We start from the raw sequence: 23,281 nt of genomic DNA, 5'->3' as shown, positions 1-23,281 counted from the left end.
CTCCGACTCTCCCCGCCCCGATGCATTTTTTATTAGGTATCGTGCGGCTTCGCCTCATCCCGTCCCGATGCATTTTTGATTTGGTGCTTCTCGGCTTCGCCTCTATGCCCACACAAAACACTAAATTATCTAACTATTATTCCTGATAGCATAGATGGTGAAATACCAAAAATGATAATTTTAATTAAAGGTATATATTGGTGCTAGTGAATTTTTGGGATCCGAAATTTGAAGCATGAAACTGAAAAAGATAAAATAGGTTGTAAAATACTAAAAATGATAATATTAATTAAAAATAGTCGATTAATAAATTCCAAAACAAAAAATAATAAAATTTAACACGAAAAGAATTCATTGTAATCCTAAAATTGGTTTTGGTGATAATTGATTAGTCTTTCATGTTTGTTTCTATTTATGGGAATCGAACCCACATCCTCGGGGCAGAATGCCACGCGCTCTGCCAATTGAGCTAAGACGGCGAATGATGGTGCGTGGAGTTACATACATTACACAAAGACTATGAGAACCCTGTGATAAAAAAAAACTAATTTAGTATCATGAGGCAATTTCAGTTTCCTGGTGCAATTTATCAAAACTCGTATTTTTTTTTTGGTATAACCAACTGGCTAACCACTGTTGTAATAAGAAAATATGGTGCAAGAATTATAGCCTTGAAACATAAGAATATAAATGTGCACCCATATCCCTAAAATTTGCAGACAAACATTACATACTTATGAAATTAGGTAGTATATCATATATCTCATACTCTTTTTGCTCTCTTCACTCTTTTCTTCTCTTCACCAAGAGCTCAATAGATTTTTAACCATTCCCAAATATTCAGTAATACACTTTACTTAACTAAAGATATATAGAACGGTTCAAGCCTAAGCACATTTTGATCAGTGAAAATGTACATGCATCACAGCCAGAAATGGTTTGACAGTGCTTACTAAATCCAGGTACCTGATGATCATTAAAAAAATCTAAAGTTCTTATATGTGCGGTGTTCTTTCATGAGCATCTGCAAGCAAGCAAAGCATGACTAACATGTCAACATTCTCTCTCACTCATTATCTGCAACTCACACTCAAAATGACGATTCTAGAAATTTTTGAAAAGTACGACCATGTTCATCAATAGTATCAAGATAGAAATAAAGTAGGTTGTGAACTTACTTGCTTTTGTAGTCAGTACATTCTCTATTTTTCGGCAATTTAAGAAGCCCCTCTAGTATCTGCTAATGAACACAAAGACAAAATCGATAAACATTTAAATAACCACAGAAATTTACTTTTCAGAATGAAAGGAAAATGAATGAAACAAATCATCGTGGAATTTTTAGCTGAAACCTTATAAGGTTGACAATTGTACACGAACATTTGGTCTATCTACTAATTTACACAAAAGATTAACGGCCATGAATGCTTGTATAAACATGTATACACTCGGACATGATTAATGTCTAAGCTTTCATGGACAATTGAATGAATAATCTCAATTGACTGCTGTCATTAAAACATTCATCTAAACACAAACAACAATTGTGCAAACAAATGTCTGGTCACTCAAATTCATTCCATCCTAACTAAGAAAACTCTAAAGGCATCAGACCAAAATATATACAGTTAAGCAGGAAAACACCAAAATTTAAGGGTCATGACTCTCGCCACTAATTTCCCGGTAATAACTCAAGAATTAAGGAAAGTGCATTTCTTTGGCAAGCCTAATCGAGGTAATTCTTCTCGGTCCGACTAACCTTTATCTGGTTGGAAAGTAAATTTTGGATACGGATAATTCGCAAGTAACTGAAATAGATGTTAATCAAGACAAAGGGGAAGGGAAAAAAGTAGGGTTGTTCATGGTCGGTTTTGGTTCGGTTTCTAGCCAAACCAAAACCGAAACCAATATTATTGGTTTCTAAAAATCTAAAACCAAACCAATCCATTAACCATTGGTTCGGTTTCCAAATGGTTCCAGTTGGTTTCGGTTTGTCCCAGTGGTTTTTGGTTAACCAATAATTATGTCAAACCAAAAAAAAATACACAAATTTACAGATAAAAAAATCGTAGTTGCCGATAGTATTGGTTTACACAAATATACAGACAAAAAAAAATCAAGAATAGTTAAAGCTTACTCTAATTCTAGAGATCAAATGAAGATATATAATATATCTTAATTTAGATATTGACAAATAAAAAAGAAGGAAGACGGGAAGAAAAAAGTCGAGTAGCAGCAGCTGTAGTTGGGGGTGGAGAAGGGAGGCGGCTGAGAGAAGGAGAAAGAGAAAGAGGGAGCGTATCATAATGAAATATTAGATTTAGGGTTTCTATTTATCCTCTAAATTAATGGGTAGAATCTAATACTTTTAAATCGACGGTAGAAATTAAGTTTAAAAATTAATCGGTTCCCCAATGGTTTTTGGTTCGGTTTTCAGGTCAAACCAAAACCAAACCAGTAATGTCGGTTTTCAACATTTTTTACCAAACCAATCCAAATCTAAATGGTTTGGTTCGGTTTCTTGTTTATTGGTCTGGTTCGGTCGGTTTCCAACGGTTAACCGACACCATGTTCAGCCCTAGAAAAAAGATACCTAGTGTACTGCTTTCAACCATAAAAACTTGCGGAAAATAATAAACTTACCGACAGCTTCTCCTGCACAGAATACCGCAAGATACATGAAAAGGGTCCCACTTTTACCTTTACCCATCTAAATATTGAGAGGAAAGGCCAGATTACTTTGGTTCCCCTATCGGGATATTACTCGGGAGATCAATCGGTGAGTCTAGCAGCTCCTGATGAGTGCTAAATATTGCATATTTTTACATCTTTTTATTGGAAATTAATTCATCTTTTGCGCTTTAAATTCATATATTATCCCAAATTTTGTGTTTTCATTGTTTTCAAGAATAAATACTTTTACTAATTAATTTCATTTTTTTAGGTACTAAATAAAGCTTGGATGAATAAAGAAGCCAAAAGAGCGGAGAAATGGTGGCCAGTGACGACGGACGAGAGAAACAAAGCTCGCACTAGAAGGCAGTGAAGTTCGTAAAGGAAATATCGCGTAAAACGGATGTGCAATCCGCTTGCGCACCTCTGGGAAGCCGCTTGCAAGAGCTGAACCAAGTAGTGGGATTACAAGATGAATTGGGCTTGGTAGAGAACCCAGAACCCAAACCAAAGATCCAAACATGTTCCCAACCTAAGCCGTCAGAATTTATTTGGTTGCTCAGATCCAACGGATCATCTTCCTGGTACATCAGTATCACAACTTCCCAACACCATATCACCCATTTTCCATCTTCCTCTAGTCGAGCAAAAATCAACTCCACCTTCAATTCTTTCTCTCTTTCACAGACCATCGACCCTCCTCCATTAACTCCATCTCCCCGACCATCTCTGCACACAACTACCACCATAATCATCAATTAAACCTCTATTCTCTACCTCTCTCAATATTATCTTCCTCATTATCAAGAACAGTAACCCTAGAAGATAAGATTGGGAAAGCTAGGGCTAGGTTTATCTTCTACAGTGGAGGAACATCAAATTAATATCTTGCAGAGTTGAATTGAAGAAGAAGAAGAACGGTCATAGAAGCAATTATGGTGAGTGGGTCTCTATGAATTTGTTGAATTGAAACCTTTTGGGAGAAAGTGTGTATAAATAGAGATGGGTTTGTGTTGTAAAACTCATGCCCGGATTAGCCGGTGCACCAAGCTGTAATTTATATTTGTTTTCAGTATTATTATCATGTTTTAGTTCAATAACTAGGGTTTAGATGAAACCCATAATCTACTGCTAAGTTTGGTTCATGTATTGATATTGTTCTTGTTGTGCTATAATGTTTAGGATAAATATAATCTGAGCATTTCATCATTTTACTTTCCCAGTGTATGTCATGTATCCATTGTAGTCAGATTACTTTCACAGTGTATGCCATGTATTGATATTGTTCTTGTTGTGCTCAGATCCAAACACTTACAAGACTGCTTTCAAGACTCACCAAGGGCATTATGAATTCATGGTGATGCCTTTTGGCTTAACCAATGCACCATCATCCTTTCAATCCTTGATGAATGATGTTTTTAAGCCTCACCTCAAGAAGTTTATACTTTTGTTTTTTGGATGATATCCTAGTTTATAGTCCTGATATATGTTAGAGCATTGCTCGGTCGAACTCGCATGCGTTGTTATCTCAAGCATGTTTGTCAATGTTAGTGATCAAAACTATAAGTCTTGATTTCTAGCCTATATAGCTAAAGGTCTCGGACTAGGATAGAAAGTGTAGTTGAGCTCAAGACTCCATGGCAATCATCATACAAGACGAATGACTACTCAAGGAACTGGTGGAACTTCATCGACTAAAAGGTATGTGGAGACTTGAACTTATCTGTCACTCAAAAGTCTATCTACTTTATCTCCTATTCTTGAGACAAAAGTCGTGTTGATATATAGACTTTCATTATACACATTTGCTATTTCGATCCGAGTTTAACTCGCCTATCTATTTCTCGAAATATATGTTGGTAAGCTATCGCTTTAGCCAAATTCATCTTTACCTAGTGACGAAAGTCATGTTATGTTTCAATCACTTTGGAAATTGCTCTGACGAAAAATGGTATGTGAATAACGACTATATAATGTCCTCTGAGAATGTTTCAATGATTGAAATGAGAGTTTAGATTACATAACCATTGGTAGGATATAAGCATTGTTGTGGAAACACATATATGTATAAGTCTTTATTCTTTGAACCAAAGTTTGCAAACTTTGTTGATCAAGAGAAACGGAATGTGGCGTGAGCCAAGTCCGCGAACTGGAGGAAGTTCTCGACCCGAGAATTTCTGTTGGAGTTTGTGAACTCCTTCCGTGAGCTTAAGTCCGTGAAGCCAGTCCGCGAACTTGAGTAGGTTATATCTAAAATCGGTTGTTCTTGAACTCATGTTTATATAAACTAAGGAATGCTTTTGCAAACCATGGCTATAAAGTTCATGAATCGATTCGAGTGAATCAAACCATTTTTGCTTCGATTGTGTCTTGCATAGCTACATAAGATCTAAGCAGTTGAAAAACTCTCTAACTAGTTCGTTTGAGTCATTTGGACTAGTTATGGTGAAGAAGAATATGGTGGATATGAAAGTGATCATATGGCTAACCATTTGGTTAACTATTGTTGAACCAACAAATGTTAATGTTTGGGAACGGTTACATAAACCCAAAATTGAACATTTCATTTGTGTGTAACAAGCTAAGTTTTCGATCCAACGGTTGAGAAATATTAGCTTGAATCTAATCAGGTTTTCATCTAACGGTGAATATTGAATTCTTTGTTACCAAGCTAACATTGATTGCAAACCCTGATTTGAAAGACTATATAAGGGAGAACTCTAGCAACTGGGAAACCTAATCCCCACACCTTACGTGTGATACTAGTTGTGCTAAGCTAGAGTCGATTCTCCTTTAACCTTTGGTTTCTTCTAAACCAGGTTAACGACTTAAATACTTCATTGGGATTGTGAAGCCAGACCGATACTACTTTTCTTGTAGTTGTGTGATCTGATCTTGTTGTTTCTATCGTTACGAGTACAATTGTAATAATTGGCTTGAGATTTTATATCTCCGATAGGCAAGATAAAAAAGTAATCACAAACACTTCGTCTCATCGTTTGTGATTCCACAATATCTTTTTTCGCTGCGTCGATTAAGATTATTGTGAGGTGATTGATAATACTAGGTTGTTCTTCGGGAATATAAGTCTGGTTTATCAATCGGTTCCCGTTCACCTTGATTTATCAAAAGACGGAACAAAACTCGTAGGTATATTCGTGGGGGACGAATTTATCTATTATCGTAAACTTTTCTGTGTGATACAGATTTGTTTATTAAAGTCTTCGGCTTTTGGTCGTAGCAACTCCTAGTTGTGGGTGAGATCATCTAAGGGAATCAAGTACGTAGCATCCTGCTGGGATCAGAGGCGTAAGAGCATAATTGTACCTTGGACCAGTGTGAGATTGATTGGGGTTCAACTACAGTCCAGACTGAAGTTAGTTTGGAGTAGGCTAGTGTATGTAACAGCTTAATACAGTGTGTGTTCAATCTGGACTAGGTCCTTGGGTTTTTCTGCATTTGCGGTTTCCTCGTTAACAAAATTTTGGTGTCTGTGTTATTTCTTTTCCGCATTATATTTGTTTATATAATTGAAATATCATATGTTGTGCGTTGTTCAATCAATTAGAATATCCGACCTTTTCGTTGTTGATTTAAATTGATTGACACTTGGATATTGGTCTTTGGTACCATCCAAGTTATCTCTCTTTGATAAAGACTCGCAGATTTCTATTTGCTTGAGTAAACATCAAATCGAGAGATTGAGATATAAACTCTTTGATATACTTTTTATCTAGATTGAGTCTGAATGTCTAGTTGATTCTCTAGAAAGTATATTGGAGTTTGTCCATATAGATTGCTAAGCGAAATATTGGGTGTGGTTGTTGTACCCCCGCTTTTTCAATATGGATACTCACTTGAAACACTTAGACATCACTCTCAGTACCTTAAATCAACACACCTTGTTTGCCAAGCTCAACAAGTGCTCATTTGGTCAGGATAAAGTTGAATATCTCGGTCACATTATTTCGAAGGAAGGAGCGGCAGCATACCCCAAAAAGATTGAATGCATGTTACAGTGGCCTGTTCCTGCTAATTTGAAAGAGCTAAGGGGATTTCTAGGGTTAACTGGGTATTACAGGAAGTTTGTGTAAAACTATGGGATCATATGCAGTCCCTTGACAGACTTATTAAAGAAGGACAACTTCCATTGGAACCCAAGTGCTCAAACAGCTTTTGATACTCTCAAGAGGATTGTAACTTCCACTCCAATATTGGTCTCACCAGATTTCAACCTGCCATTTGAAGTTTAAACTGATGCATGTGACAAGGAATAGGAGCAGCATTGATGCAGAAGAAGCAACCAATTGCTTATTACAGTAAGGGCTTGGGAATCAGATTTCTTTCCATGTCCACTTATGAAAAGGAGTTATTAGCCATAGTAATGGATGTAACTAAATGGAGGCCTTACCTCATGGGAAACCACTTTACTATCTTCATAGGCCACCAGAGCTTGAAGTACTTCATGGAGCAGAAGCTGCATTCTATGGCTCGGCAAAAGTGGCTTTCCAAGATTTTAGGATATGATTACATAGTTTGTTACAAGAAGGGAGTTGATAATAAGGTGTTTGATGCCTTATCAAGGTACCACATTCTAACTTTTCACAGTGCCAGCTCATTTCACAGTTGCAACCTACTTGGCTACTAGAAGTTCAAGATAGTTATAATTCAGATAAAGTGGCACAAGAACTGATACCACAACTGACTATATCTCCTGCTAGCAGACCTCCTTATACACTGAAACAAGGTATCCTCGGATACAAGGATAAGGTTTATATTGGATCCAAAGGAACCTTAAGGCAACAAGTCTTAGATGTAGTTCATTCTTCAGCTATGGGAGGACATTTAGGTACCCAGGCAAGCTACTAGAGAGCCAAAGAACACTTCCACTAGATTGGTATGAAGAAGGACTTGTACCAGTACATTAAAGAGTGTGACATATGCCAACAACACAAGGTACCACACACATCACCAGCAGGGCTACTCCAGCCACTTCCAGTTCCTAATCAGGCTTGGAAGCATATATCCATGGATTTGATCACTGGGATCCCAAATCAGAAGGCAGAGAGGTCATCATGGTTGTGGTGGATAGATTCACCAAGTATAGTCATTTCCTTCCCCTGAGTCACCCATTCACTGCCTCAGTTGTAGCAAAGGTATTCCTAGACAACATTTTCAAATTACATGGGCTACCTGCCACCATAATCTCAGATAGAGACAGTATTTTTCTTAGTAACTTCTGGCAAGAGCTATTCACTATGATGGGAACTGCTTTCCACATGAGTACAGCATACCACCCTCAGACAGATGGAAAAACTGAGAGTGTGAATGCATGTCTTGAGTCTTACTTGAGGTGCATGACAAGTTACAGGCCTACCAAGTGGGTTAGTTGGTTGTCTTTAGCAGAGTGGTGGTTCAACTCTACTTATCACTCTAGTTTGAAGACTACACCCTTCCAAGCCTTCTATGGATACCAACCCCAGCAATTTGGCATTTTCTCTCATCATCCATCAACTAATGAATCTGTTGAAGAGTACTTACAAAGGAGGCATGCCATGGGAATCATACTTAAGTCCACTCTTGAAGAGGCGCAATACAGGATGAAACAGCAGGCTGATAAGAAGAGATCTGAGAGAGAATTCAAGGTGGGTGATTGGGTCTACTTGAGGCTTCAACCTTACAGGCAAAGCTCAGTTCAGTTGAGGAGGAGTTTAAAGTTATCTGCTAAATTTTTTGGTCCATACCAAATCATTGCAAGGCTTGGCAAGGTGACATACAAATTGAAACTACCCTCTACCTCCAGAATACACCCAGTGTTTCATGTCTCCCAGCTTAAGCCCAAGATTGGTGCAGGGTTACTTCCTCAAACAGTTTTACCAGCTCTGGACTCTCAAGGTTGTATGAAGATTTCTCCACTCTATGTCTTGTCTACCAGAGTTATCAAGAAACAACAACTAGTAGATAATATTCTAGTTCAATGGACTCACTCCACTGCTGAGGAAGCAACTTGAGAAGACATGGCAGCTATAAAACAACAATTTCCTGATGCGATTCTTGGGGACAAAAATCAATTGAAGTGAGGAGTATTTGTCATAGACCACCCTTAAGACTGCGCCTTTTAAATTCTTATGTCTGAACTAGGGTGCCCTTAGCTTGTCAGCGGGTGCCTAGAACTCATGTCACACGGATTACGTGCTTGATAGTATGTATTAGTATCCATGTTTTGCCTTGGATGCTCTTCTGCAAATTATTGAATTATTGTCTTCTTTCCTCTGAAATCTTATCTCTTCTCTCTCTGTCTAAATTTTTTCTTCTTTTCCTTCAACTTCATCTTAGATCTCTCGAAGTTTCTATCCTTTGTGGTGAAGATCACTACAGAGATGGTTTATGAGTAGGTGGAAAGTAAATTGTTGATTTCTCCCTACTGAGGTGATTTATTGTATTTGACTTGTTTCTGCAGCAGATGAGATTATGATTAATACGATGGTTCTTTAAAGAAGTTTGGTGGTTTTTGTGCTATTATAAGGCATCATCATATTAGTGAACTGGTTGATGTTGCTCATGGCAGTTTCCCCCTTGTTTATGTTTTAACACATGAGTTGCAAGGCGCTGAAATGGGTCTTCAGTTGGTTGTTAGAAAGAGTTGTGTCAGGGTACAACTGATTTGATGGTTGTTTATAGAAGTCTTTCCAATTTAGATGTAGACCCTCCTTGAAATGTTCTTCAAATTTGGAAAAGGATCAAGAAGCTTCGTCTGAAATTTCAAAATTGTAGAGTTTGTCACTGTTACGTAGAGACTAAGACTGGGTCTAGTTGTGCTTCCCAGACACTTCCCAAACCCCTTTAAACATCAGCCTGGAAAGGCCCTGGGTCTTACGGTTTTACCCAGAGACAACCTGGGACGGCTGACCATTAGCCGTTCTAACTCTAAAAAACGGGCATTGATCAGTCATTCTCCATATAACGGTCACTAATCGTCCTTTTTGAAAGAAACGGTTAATGGTTAACCGTTCTCCTTATCTTGACCAGTCAAAATCGATTAAACTAGCTAACCATTAACCGTTCCCTTTTTAGGCAAAAGTTCCAAGAAAAACGAACACAGTTCATTCCTCCTTCGTCCTGTTCTTGTTCTTCCCCTCTCCTTTCTTCCTTCTCTTCTCAACCAAAACTAAATAACCAAATAAACATCACCTACACAATTTCAGGATTTGGGTTTGTTGAGGAAGCTCTTATTGAAAGTGAGGGTTATTTTTGAGGAGGTTAATCATCTCAATAATAAAAGGTAATCCAATAAACTTAAAACCCTATTTATTTTATTTTTTCCAATTGAAAAGATTTTCATTAATTATTTGATGAATAACATAAATTCAATTAGTTTTATAGTCGTGAGGAATTGAATTTGTTTAAGATTGTTAATTTTAGGAACTTTACTTAGTATGTCTAATTCTATAGGTTATTTACAAGTTATATGATTTGGTGTGATTAAAAATGAGATAATTTAGATTGTATGTCTAATTGTATATGTAATTTACACGTTATAGATATTATTATGGTCATAAAACGCTGCACTTTAGTTGGAATTCATTTGCAAATGTCAATTTTACTTGAATTGTTGTGTTAAGTTTGTTAGATGTCAATTTTGACACCATTTTATTTTCACTCCGGTATTGTTGTTGATTGAAGAATGTCTTTAAGGAGATATATGTCAATCAAATTGGGGATTCGTCTGGCCGATGATTCAGATGACGAAGATACAAATCAAAATATTCTCATGCTATATCAATGTATGCTGCAACATACTCATAATTTGCATCAAACCGTTCCAACCCAAGTGACGAAGAGAGAATTAATCAATAGAAAAATCGTGCCGAAGCGGATGCAAGGTTGATGCAGGATTATTTCAATGATGGTTGCACTTGGGGACCGACAAAGTGCCATGGCCGTTTAGGTATGTATCGACCCCTTTTCTTAAAGATTATTCACAAAATATGTGAGGTTGACCCCGACTTTCGACAAAGAAAAGATTCTGCAAGAATTTCAGGTCATAGCCCACACATGAAAATGTATGCCGTTATGAAGTGTCTTTGTAAAGGTATCCCACCCGATATCATTGATGATTATACCTGTATGGCTGCTTCTACTATTTACTATTATATTAAGAAGTTATGTGATGCAATTATATTTGGGTTTAATGTGGAATACATGAGATGTCCAACTGTGAGTGATATCAAGTAGCTGATGAAGGAAAACGCAGCTAGAGGCTTTCCGGGAATGCTTAGTAGCCTGGACTGTATGCATTGGGGTTAGAGGGTGTGTCCGATGGACGAGGCGGGAACACACACAGGCCATAAAAGTTATCCCACTTGTATTCTTGAGGTGGTTGCTTCATACAATAGGTGGTTTTGGGATGGGTATTTTGGAGTGGGTGGATCAAGCAGTGATCTTAATGTTTTGAAGTCCTCTAATTTGTTTGATGAAAATCTCAATGGTATTGCACCACCTTGTCATTATACTATCAATGGGAACCAGTACACGCAGGGTATTATTTAGTGGATGGAATTTATAAGAGTTACTTTGTGTTAGTCCAAGCTTACGGTGCACCCAGTGGTATTCCAATTCTCGAGTTATTTAACAAATATCAAATGGAAAAGAGGAAAGATGTGGAACGGGCATTTGGGACACTGCAAAGTAAATTTAGGATCATTTACCATATATGTAACTACTGGGAAAAGCAATATATGTAATCGATCATGAGAACCTGCTTGATATTGCATAATATCATTGTAGAGGATGAACATCGTGACCCGGAGTGGAAATATGTGCCCGACCCACCTCATGCACCTATAGTCGGATACTTGAGGCAGACAAGCGAGTCATTACAAACCCCAGTTCTTCAGGGGAGACTTCGTACGGATTTTGCAGCTCATATATGGGAACGACATGGTCAAGGTCTACGGGATGGTGAAATGCCTGGAGATGCGATAGACAACGAGCTGGATTCGGGAGAAGACACAGACGAGGTTGATGTTGATCAAGACCACTACGACCCAAGAAAAGTTTTTTTGGGCTCCGATTCAGAATGATTTTATTATATGTTTTTTTATTTATGTGAGCGGTGAGACATGGTTACTACAAATTAAATTTAAATTTAAGTTAAGAAAAACATTACATTTGCAGGAAAATATTCAAAACATTACATTTGGAGGTACTCAAAAAAACATTACATTCGCAAGAAATAAGAAAATACATTACATTTATTAAATAACACAACATAGAAACACACAACAATAAGATTACCTATAAAATAAGCATCTTATATTTTCTAAATAACTCGGTAGATTATAAGATATGTTCTGGATTGATATTCAAATGCACTCCAAATATATCGTTAACGCTTGAGTGACGAAATGTTCCCCTTCCTTCCTCAGTAAACTTAATTCTGGCTAAAATTACGTCATTACCTGCTTCGCGTAGACAGTTCCTAAAAACCCTGCAATTCATCTTAAGGAAAGTTAGGCGACATCAAGAGCATTCGCGAATCTTTGGGTCACACCCCCTCCTGAATGAAACTCGACCGAAATATCATTCCAAAAAATTTCAGCTGGCATATCCAAAAAATCCAGTCGATCTACTATAGTGCAAAAGCTTCTCACAAGTTTAATATCTTCTTGTTCACTAAAATTAACCATTATTTTTTCTACAAACATACAGAAACTAATAAAATGTAAACCAAAAAAATTGATAAATCGAACTTTCAAACTTGAGTAGTGAATTTTTTTTTTGTTTATATTTGATGGTAGTGAAGTAAACCTCAGCTTCTGATATATATAATGGTTTCAAATTTGAACTATTGAGAAAAACGGTTAATTGTTAGCCGTTATTTAAAGATACCATTAGATTTAAAAGACCGTTGATGATCTAATGACATCCAAAGTAAAACGGCTAACTATAAACCGTTTAAACGGTCGATTGTTAGCCGTTAAAATTCTAGTCCGATAGATCTTCAACGGCTTGAATGATCATGCGGACAAAATCAAAAACGGCTAATCATAAACCGTTTTTATCCAACGGTTATTTTTTCAAAACGCCTTATATATATGTGATTTTTGGTAAGAAAAAAATCACACCAATCCAAATCTAGCCATCATATTATTACACTCACCTCAAAATCACTTCAAAATCTTATATCTCTTTGCAATTATTTTATATTTTGGTTTTATTTATTGTACTTGTTCGAAAACATAATGGTTAATTTTACACGAGCAGAAGATTTGGCAATTGTAAAGGCTTATGTTATGTTTGCAAAGGATTCAGTAGTCGGTAGGTATCAATATTCAGAAATTTTCTGGGATAAAATCGAACCGGAATACCACCGTACTTTTGGCACTCGTACAAACCGGACTCGGAAAGCGCTTCAAAACAGAATGAGTGCCATCAAATCATATTGCAGAAGATTTGCTGCAATAGTGGCGGTTTTTCTCAAGAACCCGCCTAGTGGATGGACTGATGAACAAATAGTAAGTTTCCTCATACAAACAAGGTTATTAATTTTAATTTCATTTCATATGATAATATAAATACAGTGATTTACTTCATTGACACTTTCTCAGTATATGGATGCAGTACATAGAATCAAGAATGAAGTTTGTTGAAGGAAGGGGTGGAAAACCTTGGAAACATGATGCGGCTTTTGCTGTTTTGAGGCAGCATGTTGAAGGTTGCGACCCGTAGAATTTAAGGTCCCATCATGGTGAACCTAGTCAGTCCACCCCGATTCCTATGGTTGTTTCAGAAAGTGAAGATGGTGATGGCACAGATACAACCACGGAAACCCAAACACACACACGTTTTTTTGCAAAAGATAAAGCCAGGAGACTTAGCAAAGACAATGCTAAGATGGAAAATTCCATGGCTAAAGTTGCAGAACGAGGCTGGAACAACATGATTCAGTATTTTGAGAAGAATGATGCAGCCAAACATGAAGAAAAACTAGCTGAAAATGAGTTAATGCGTCAGGTAGTTGAAAATGGGACAAGGGATACCTTGGCGAGAGAGAAAAAAGACCACAATGAAGAAATGTCCATTAGGCATAAAGATATGGAAATATTATTAACGGATGTAGAAAAGCTGCCTGAATGGAAGAAATATGCAGTAACAAAGATGCAGGAGGAAATATGTACCTGGTTGGGATAAGATCCTCATAATTAGTTATTTAATTGACTTGCTTAATATGGTTAGTTGGTTTTCTTGGTTATTAGTTTTCTTGTTTAATGGTTAATTAGTTTTCCAGATTATTAGTTAATTAGTGGTGTTGTTAATTAGTTATGATTTTAATTTCGAGATGCTTTTATTTAATTAGAGTGTTTGTTAACTTAAATCTTATTGTATCCATTTGATTTTTGAATTTAAGACTACTCAGCTTATTAAAAAGGAATGTTCGCACTGATATATTCATTCAAGATTATAACAAGGAACAACATCTTTCAATTGCTCATACAATGCATCAAATTTAAAAGGTTTATTCTTGTCTTCACGGTACTCGATCCGAGCTTTCATTTTCTGAAAAATAAAAAGAAAACATTAACATGATAACTTAACATAAAACATTTGACATTAGAGTACATAGTTAATCAACTTGTTAACTAGTTTTTATTATATCCTTACTCGAACTTCGTATGACAATGATGCATGCTTCAAGTTGATATCAAACAGAATAGTAACAAAGGTTTGGATTTCAAATTTGTTCTTCTATTGTCGTTTCCGGTAATATCTTCAAAATTTTGGAAAACGCGGTTCCAAATTTCAGTTGATTCATTGACTTCTCCAGGGGTTGTGCCTCGATTAGATTCTAAAATCCATGCTTCCACAACACCGACATCTTCTTCATTACTAAACCTCATCACGAATATTTTCTTACATAACTTAATAGAATTTTTACTTTCAAAACTTGCATATGGAATGAGGGTATGGTATTTGTGATCCAATTTAGGGAATTTTATAGAAAAGTAAAAAATGTTACCATACTATTTGTGATCTAATGAGTCTTAAGACAAGTACATGTCTTTATTTGGAAAAGTAGTCGACCAAATAGGTGAAAAAGACATTGATCCGTCAACTCAATTTCTGAATCTTTAATAAATTAATGAGTGAATCAACGAAATCGACAACTGGTGATAAGAAAACTCACTTACAGATTCGCAAATAGTTTTATAAATTTATGAGTGATATGACTAAACCGACAACTGGTGATAAGAAAACTCGACCCGACATTCATGCATCAGTAAACAAAGTGACCACACTAGACCCCAATAACAGTAGTAAGATTTGAAAATTGAGATACCAAAAAGACAGGCAATGTACTATAAATAATGTTTCTCTATACCATAACAACACAACCAAATTATCAACATCTTAAAAAAACTAGATATATCTTCTCTTCAATTCTCAGCACCTCCTTTTATTATTTTAGTAGTCATGGTCGCCAGATTCATCCCTCTTGAAGATGCATCTATCATCCAGTCTTGGATTAATGTCTTTGTCGCTGAAGGAGAAACAAGAAATATTGTTTCAGGGTTCAATTTATGGTTGTGGTTCTACATTTACAGTTAGGAACGGAAACCCACACCAGAGAACATCTACAGTTTTACAAAACCGGGTTCCAAATATTAAGAGAAAGGTTAAGCTGTACCTAAGTTTTTTGGTTCCACTTTTAAGAAACATGCCTTCTGAATGGACAATGAACGAATGTGTAAGTGTACTAATTTTGGACTAACATCTTAAATTTTCATAACATAGTTTTAATAACACAATTTTAATATTTGGTTGTATAATATAGGGACTTCATTCGAAACATAAATACGAAGCTGCAACCGGTAAAGCATTCCAATTATATGAATGTTATTTAATCATGAAGCAGAGGTTGCCTGAAGAATACGATCCCGATATATTATGCCGTGAAGAGGGTCAAGATGATGAGGAAGATTAGTTCGGCTGCTCCAACACTATAGATTTTGTGGGTACATCTATAGCAAACCCTCCCGAGACTAAACTCGGCCGTTAGGGACGCCTAAAGGTTTAAAGGGTTGCTGCACCGACTAAGTGCAGTCGCAATGCCTGCGACAGTGAGTTAGGTTCAATTTCCAATAATTTTCATTTAATGTACTACATAGTTTAAGTACCCAAATAAAATAAGATTGTTTACACATCTTTGTTACTTATAGTTATATATTCTACAAACTAAATACGACTTAGCAACTCCATATGTACACTATAAATACGATTTAAAAACTCCTCATTATTGTTGAACGTGTAGTTTAGAATTAATGGGATCAATGTGACCGAGCTTAACCCTAACGTACATGTTTTTTTATTAATTTTAGAGAGCGAGACTAGTGGTAGATTAGCAATCGATAATAAAATTGTAAGCGTAGCTCATTCTGTAACATATTAAATCTTCTTCGTTAGTAGCAAACACATTTTGTGGACACAACGTGAAACGTGGAGTGTTATGTTTAGTGGACTCAAAAATAATTTAACTTACTTCATTAATCTCAAACCAAAATACAAGATAGTACATTGAGCCAATACAACTCTTATTAGGTCACTGTCATAGGCACCTCAGATGCACTTAGCACGTGCAACAAGTCTTTAAACCTCCAGGTGTCCCTGCCGGCCGAGTGGTGTCTCGGGATGGTTTACAAGTGGTTTTACCAACAAAACCTGAAAATCACAAGTATTTACGATTCTATCCGCGCCTAAACAACCTTCTTGGATTGTAGTCCACCATTTCATCCTTCATAAGGAGGTAGCATTCGTAAAACCTAAAATCGCGTCCATGTGTTTCACGAAAATTTGCTTTCGCCATTGTTTCCTACACGGAGTAAAAATATACTCAAATTGGTATACGTAATTTTATTATTTATAAAATTAAAACATCTTTTAAAATTATATTTACTTACGACCGTCATTTCCGTTGTAATGAATGCCGGTGGCAAGTCTCTTAATAGCGTAGCTTAGATGATAACATAAGTTTTCACATCTCTTTTTATACTACCAACCCTGTATCTTAAAACTTGCTTTGATCTATGGTTTGGATTCAAAAAGTTTTGTAGAAAATGAGAATAACCCGCTCCCAGAAGTTATACGGTGGTGCTACAGCATCAACAGTAACCGTAGCTTTCATTACCGCAATCCATGTATCTATGATTGCAGTATCTTCTTCAACGGTGAAGTTTACATTCATGCTGGATGAATAAAATGTTCACGGTTTGGTTGCGCAATCAATATCAATACCCAGGACTCTATTTGTAGGAAAAAATAAAGGATGTGTCGTCCCTTCGTTGCAGTGACTGTTCACGGATGTGTAATCTCTTTAAAGGGACTTAAGAACCATAAACTGCAAATGAGTGTACACAGAGTGTAAACGAAAAAAGGTCAAGGGACGGCTAACCGTTAACCGTTCTAAGAAATATAAAACGGCTAATGGTTAGCCGTTCCATAAGAAAGGTCAATGGTTCACCGTTATTTTTCACAAGAACGGTTAATGAATAACCGTTTTTTGCTTTTTGAGAACGGCTAACCATTAGCCGTTCCTGGAGTCTTCTCGCTGGGATTCCAGCACATTAGGGAACCCTCGCGGGAATCATCCCTTTAGGCAACGGTTTTTTGGGTTGGGAAGCCGTTGGGCATGCCCATAAGACCCAATCTAATAAAGTAGCATATTTTTTAGCAGGTTGGCAGGCTTTGAGTGTTTGGAAAGATGGCAAAATTGAAAAAATTTCTCTTTGTTTTAAAAAGAATGTGAACTGCAGCTGCTGATAAGAATCAAGTTATTTTTGTACGCAGACAGTTGTAAACTTTCCTCGTAGTTAGTTTCGTTTTTTTTTTCTTTTTTGTTTCAACGATGATATACCCACCGAGTACCGTGATGTACACCAAGGGAAATGCAATGGACACAGATTAACGTTTTATGCATTGGAATAGACAGGGATGGGCCCCACCGTCCTCTAACAACGTTGCTCGTTTCCGTAGATTAATCATTTTCGTTTTTGTTTTGGTTCGAGTTCCTTGACCTAGATTATCGTGTCAAAATAATTTTTAAAAAAAATAATTACAATGTGACCGGAGGCCTGAGGCTCTTCTCAAGATTTTTGTGAACAACTCCACGTGCATCGACGGGTTATGAAACGGTATCGATATAAAAATCAAAAGCCAGTTACAAAATTCCTGTTTCTCACTCTCTTCACTCCGTTTTCGTTTCTCTCTCTCTCGAAAAATGTTACCGCCAGTACCAAAAACAGTAGTATCAGCGATGAACAAAGCAGCAGCAGCAGCATCTTCATCAAAAACTATACTAATAACAGGTGTAAGTAAGGGTCTTGGTAAAGCCTTGGCTTTGGAAATGGCAAAAAGAGGTCATACTATTATTGGTTGTTCACGTTCTCAGGATAAACTTGATTTACTTCAAACAGAACTTACTTCTTCTGCAACACAAACTTCATCTCCAATTCGAGAAATTAAACATCTTTTGATGAAAGCTGATGTTAGATCAGATGGTAGTATTGCTGAATTAGCTAGACTGGTGATGGAATCCAAATGTTTACCTGATATTATAGGTAAACTTCCATTTATTTGCCCTAAGTTATTCTTTTTTTTGTTGATTTATGTCTGGTTATGGAAATTATTATTATTTTTTTTTTTTTTTTTGGAAATTATTAAATTTTGGAGTTAGCGTTTTGTTTGTTTAGGGTTTCGGAGTAATAGATATCTATAATCTAAAGATGGTTTAGGGTTTAGAGTTTTTATGGAATGTGGTTGGCTTATGAATTATGGATTATGGATATTATTGAACTTTGGAGTCTGTGTTTTGTGCGTTTAAGATTTATATTTGCAGATTTGGTGCACTATACCATGTAGATGCTCTATGAACAGCTGTGAGCGGCCCAGTGGCAAGTGGGTAATGAGCACTATGAATTTGGCAAAAGCTTGAGCATTCTGATATTTTGTTACAGTTTAGGAATGATAACGTGTCCATGCCATTACACTTTAGGAATAAATATCAAGTATTTGATCTCATGGAGGCCTTGTGACAACAAAATAACACTTGTGACAAAGTTTGATAGCTCATACTTCAAAGGATTTTTAGTTCTTTTTGACAAAGTTTGCATTCAATAAATTGGCCATTACTTCTAACTTAGTGCTCGTTGTTTTAGTAAACAATGCAGGCACAATTAATAAAAACAACAGGATCTGGGAAGTGCCAGCTGAAGAGTTTGATGCTGTGATAGACACCAATATAAAAGGGATAGCTAATATTTTGCGACACTTCATGCCACATATGGTTGAGATCAAGAAAGGGATTATTGTTAACATGTCATCTGGTTGGGGAAGGTCTGGAGCTGCACAGGTATTATACTTGCTACTGTAACTATCCTTGTGTTTATTGTGTGAAGTTGTTTTATTTGCTTAAGCCTAAGAAATTCTTAAATAGGTCGCACCCTACTGTGCTTCGAAATGGGCAATTGAGGGAATGACCAGATCTGTTGCAAAGGAGGTACCAGAGGGAATGGCAATTGTGGCGGTTAGTCCAGGTGTAGTCAATACCGACATGCTTGCGTCGTGCTTTGGTACTTCAGCATCAGTATATCAGGCACCTGAAGTTTGGTATTCTTCTATTCAATTTGCATCTACTTGGTTTTAATTAACTTCAAAATTTCTTGCTTCCAAGTATATGCATTTGTTTCATGTTAAGGTATTCCTTTACCTGTTGTATCAATTTGATTTCCAAGGGCTTGTGGTGAAAGTGAAATAGTAGATTTTCTTGAATCATGTCTGGCGTCCTTCTTAGAGAGTATATTATTTAGTTCCTCCTATTATACCGCAGGTGTGGTTAGATATACAGTTTATGAGCCATTGCTATTTCTGACAAATTGAGTATGTTAGGAATGAGAGAAGGTCAAGTAAGAACCATGCTTTTAGGCCTAGGACAATATCTAGGTTGAAATTACATTGAGGACCCCTGGCAAAAATTGGTGAAACAGTGAAGAAGGAAACAAAAGATAAATAGAGAGGAGAGAGATGCAAATAATAATAATTTAAAAGAAAAAACGGGTAAAGAGGGGAGAATTAGCGAAGACATGTTTCGGTTGAGAGCTACCTATTTGATCATTATCGACGTGAATGACTCTGGTAAGGATGCTTGAATGTGCCATGGATTAAGGTTTACTGGGAAACTAAATAGGCTAGGAAATGAGAGAAAAAAAGGGTTAAAAAGCAAGGGTTTCCATTGCTCTTTGCCCGTAACATTGATTTAGGAGTGGCGTAGTGTGATAATGTTGGACAGTACTGCTTGGACACCACGTTGGGATCTTGGGGCACATGTTAAGCCTTTGACTTCCCTACTCGTATTCCAATTTCCTCTGTGGCTGTGAGCGTATTCGTTTAACTGCACACTGCTGCATTTGTTGGTAGGAGGATGTCATGTCCCAAACCTAGAGGGAGAGTGCCCATATCATTTTGATGTCAGTATTTAGCGTAATCTATAGTTGGTAGTCTTTAACCAAATAATGGGTGTCTTTATTATTTTAATGGGTGGTTAGGAATTGACCACCTGGAGCTGTCTTAGCCGTAGATGGTAGGTTAGTGAGGAATGTCTTTATAAGCTGATCGTTCTGGATTGAGAAACTTATCAATGAAAAAGAAATAGAAGAGGAACCCAGTCCAGTGTGGCTGCAGTTAGTTACTTTAATGCTTTGCGGTTCTTATTATCTCAGTTCAATAGTTTACTATCAGATCTTGTTGTGGAATCACTAGGAAGTCCATGACAAATAAATCAGAATCATCCCCATCAGAACAGGAGAAGCTATACTCACCGGAAAAATACGATTTCCACCTAATGGTTTGAAAACCCTTTCCACGATCGAATAACGATCGACTGTAATCCGAGAGAAGAGGTAAACAATCTGTACCCATCAGCTTGTTGTGACTTGGTATCAATTCCTTCAAGAGTTTAAGATTCACACAAGTAACTCTCATTCTGAGCTGGTTATGGTTGTTGACGAACCTTATCTGAAAACAATTTCAGTGAGAGGACCCCTAATATGATTTGAATTACTCGAATAATGAATGGGTTTCCCCCCCTGAGGGTCACAATTTACGGATTCGTCTTGATCAACAGCTTCTTCTTCTTCTTCAAAGAAATAAGAAGGAATCAACTCAGAATCGGGAGATTCGGCAAGATCTATAGAAGATTGCTTCACTCTGGAAGGGGGTTAAAGAGCTGAAGCAGTACATCTAATAAATAGGATTGATCTCAACTTCAACATAGCCTTGTGCATCAATTTTGACCACTTCCGAAGGGATTCTTCTCGATATGGAGAGTTACTAGGTTTCAGCCAAATTTCATAGTGAAACTGACAATCGTCTAGTTCATTTCTTGCTAACCGTTCCAACTTCATGATAGGTACAATCTTTCCATTCATTTCAACCCATTTTTCCTCCATTAAACCGCCACTGATTGCAGAGTACGCACAAGAACTACTGGATGATACCATTTGTCATGGACTTCCTAGTGATTCCACAACAAGATCTGATAATTGAGATAATAAGAACCCCAAAGCATTAAAGTAACTAACTGCAGCCACACTGGACTGAGTTCCTCTTCTATTTCTTTTTTATTGATAAGTTTCTCAATACAGAACGATCAGCTTATAAAGACATTCCTCACTAACCTAGCATCTACGGCTAAGACAGCTCCAGGTGGTCAATTCCTAACCACCCATTACAATAATAAAGACACCAATTGTTTGGTTAAAGGCTACCAACTATAAATTACGCTATACTGACATAAAACCTAGGATATAAAGACATTTATTTACGACTATAAAACCTTAAGACGGATATAGAGATCTTTGCCTTGTTGTTGTAGGTATTCGTTTAACTGCACGCTGCTGCGCTTGTTGGTAGGAGGATCCTAGGATATAAAGACATTTATTTACGACTATAACCTTAAGACGATATAGAGATTTTTGCCTTGTTGTTGTAAGTATGTGTAATTAGGTCCATCTACATTGTTCTCTGAGCCACTGAATAGAATTTCCATTAGAATGAATCTTCTATTCTTCTTGGCATTGCCCTATAGTCGTTAAAATGGTTTCTGGTAAAATGTTCCATTTGAGGTATAACACTGTAACAGCACTAGAATTCAGTCATCCTTTCATGTTTAAACAACCTTTTATGCAAGATATATAATATGTAATCTAGACAGGCATCTCAGAAATAGCATAAGCAAGACAATGAGAATTTTGCTCCTCTGGTCTGCTTGTTCTGTCAAGTAATCTGTAAAAAAATTAGGCAAAAAACTGTTTAAATACTATAGAAACAAAAATATGTTTACATCCATGAACTAGTAAACCCACAAACATGTAGTATATGACTTATCATTCAGACAGCTTAGAAAGCATTGTTAGCAGTGGGTAGCTGTAGCTGCTACACTAGAAAAAAGCTTTGATATGTGCATGCAACCATAATATTGTTCTTCTTCCCTTCGGATACAGATTTTAATTTGGTCAATTTTTTATTTCCTTATCTTGGATTGTACTGTGAAATAACTAACACAACTGATCATTTTTTAACTCTTACATCTTTTAATATGCTTCTTACATAAATGTTCCTAAGAAATACTCATCCTATAGAGTTGTCTGGCAAATCTGAGTCCGTTAGATCGATGAACCTTTTCTAATTCTTTCTGCCTTCTTTAACTTCATTCTACCAGGGCCCCAAAAGCTGCGGCAATGATCCTTAATCTTACTCCAGCAGATAATGGCGCTTCACTCACTGTTTGAAGATCCTCCTTGTTTCAGACATCCGTACATAGGCAGAAGTTAACGTGATTTGAAATTGTCACAAACGTGTAAAGGGAAATGGTGTTGATTCATATAGGGGAGTATCCTCTATTGATCGTTCATATCATGAAGCCCTGGCGGCTGTTTTCTTGTCCGGTTTTTAGGTAGTAAGATCAATTATCGAGCATTCATATCATTTGACATCAGTTGTACTTATCACAGTTTTTTTTTCTTTTATCTGCTGTTGTTCATCCCTGCAAAGTGTCCTAGTCAATAATTCGTTGCTGAGCATCTTATGACAATTCTTTTATATGTCTATCACGCAATTGATATTTGGTATAAAATTCACTTTAGATGGCGGATATGACCGAGTGTTTACTTTCTATCCTTCAATTGTAAAATCGTAAAAATTACTTAAAATTGGTGAGATTACGGGGATTTATTGACATTGTAGCATACTACTAATAACGACTATTATAATGTAGAAAAAAGAAATGGATGTTGGATACTTATCATGTGAACGATTTTTCTATCCAGTTTACACTGGACTATCGCCTGTTATCTAAATCTTGGCACATGCAAGGAAAGAGAAAAAAAACACCCTATTAGCATGAGATGTGTCGAACAGTCTTGGTTGTTAAATACATTCACCCATTTATGCCTATTATAAGTACGTTTTCAAAATGAGTTAAAGGTTTCAATTTGATTGCTTAAATTAAGCCTTCAACAACAACTTCCTAAGGCAATGGCTCCGAATTGTTCAAAAT

General features: G+C 36.7%; 1 protein-coding gene across 1 annotated transcript; it reads left to right on the top strand.

Moving 5' to 3' along the window:
- The first annotated feature begins 17,803 nt into the window (after positions 1 to 17,803).
- Positions 17,804 to 22,876, top strand: LOC113332006 (NADPH-dependent pterin aldehyde reductase-like). The gene is made up of 4 exons (XM_026578659.1): positions 17,804 to 18,287; positions 18,885 to 19,078; positions 19,163 to 19,335; positions 22,445 to 22,876. Exons 1-4 carry the CDS (start codon positions 17,948 to 17,950, stop codon positions 22,512 to 22,514), a joined length of 777 nt encoding a protein of 258 aa, XP_026434444.1. The 5' UTR covers positions 17,804 to 17,947; the 3' UTR covers positions 22,515 to 22,876.
- Positions 22,877 to 23,281: the final 405 nt, after the last annotated feature.

This window comes from Papaver somniferum, unplaced genomic scaffold (assembly GCF_003573695.1).
Source record: "Papaver somniferum cultivar HN1 unplaced genomic scaffold, ASM357369v1 unplaced-scaffold_128, whole genome shotgun sequence".
NCBI lineage: Eukaryota > Viridiplantae > Streptophyta > Magnoliopsida > Ranunculales > Papaveraceae > Papaver > Papaver somniferum.
This window is presented reverse-complemented; position numbering and strand designations above follow the sequence as displayed.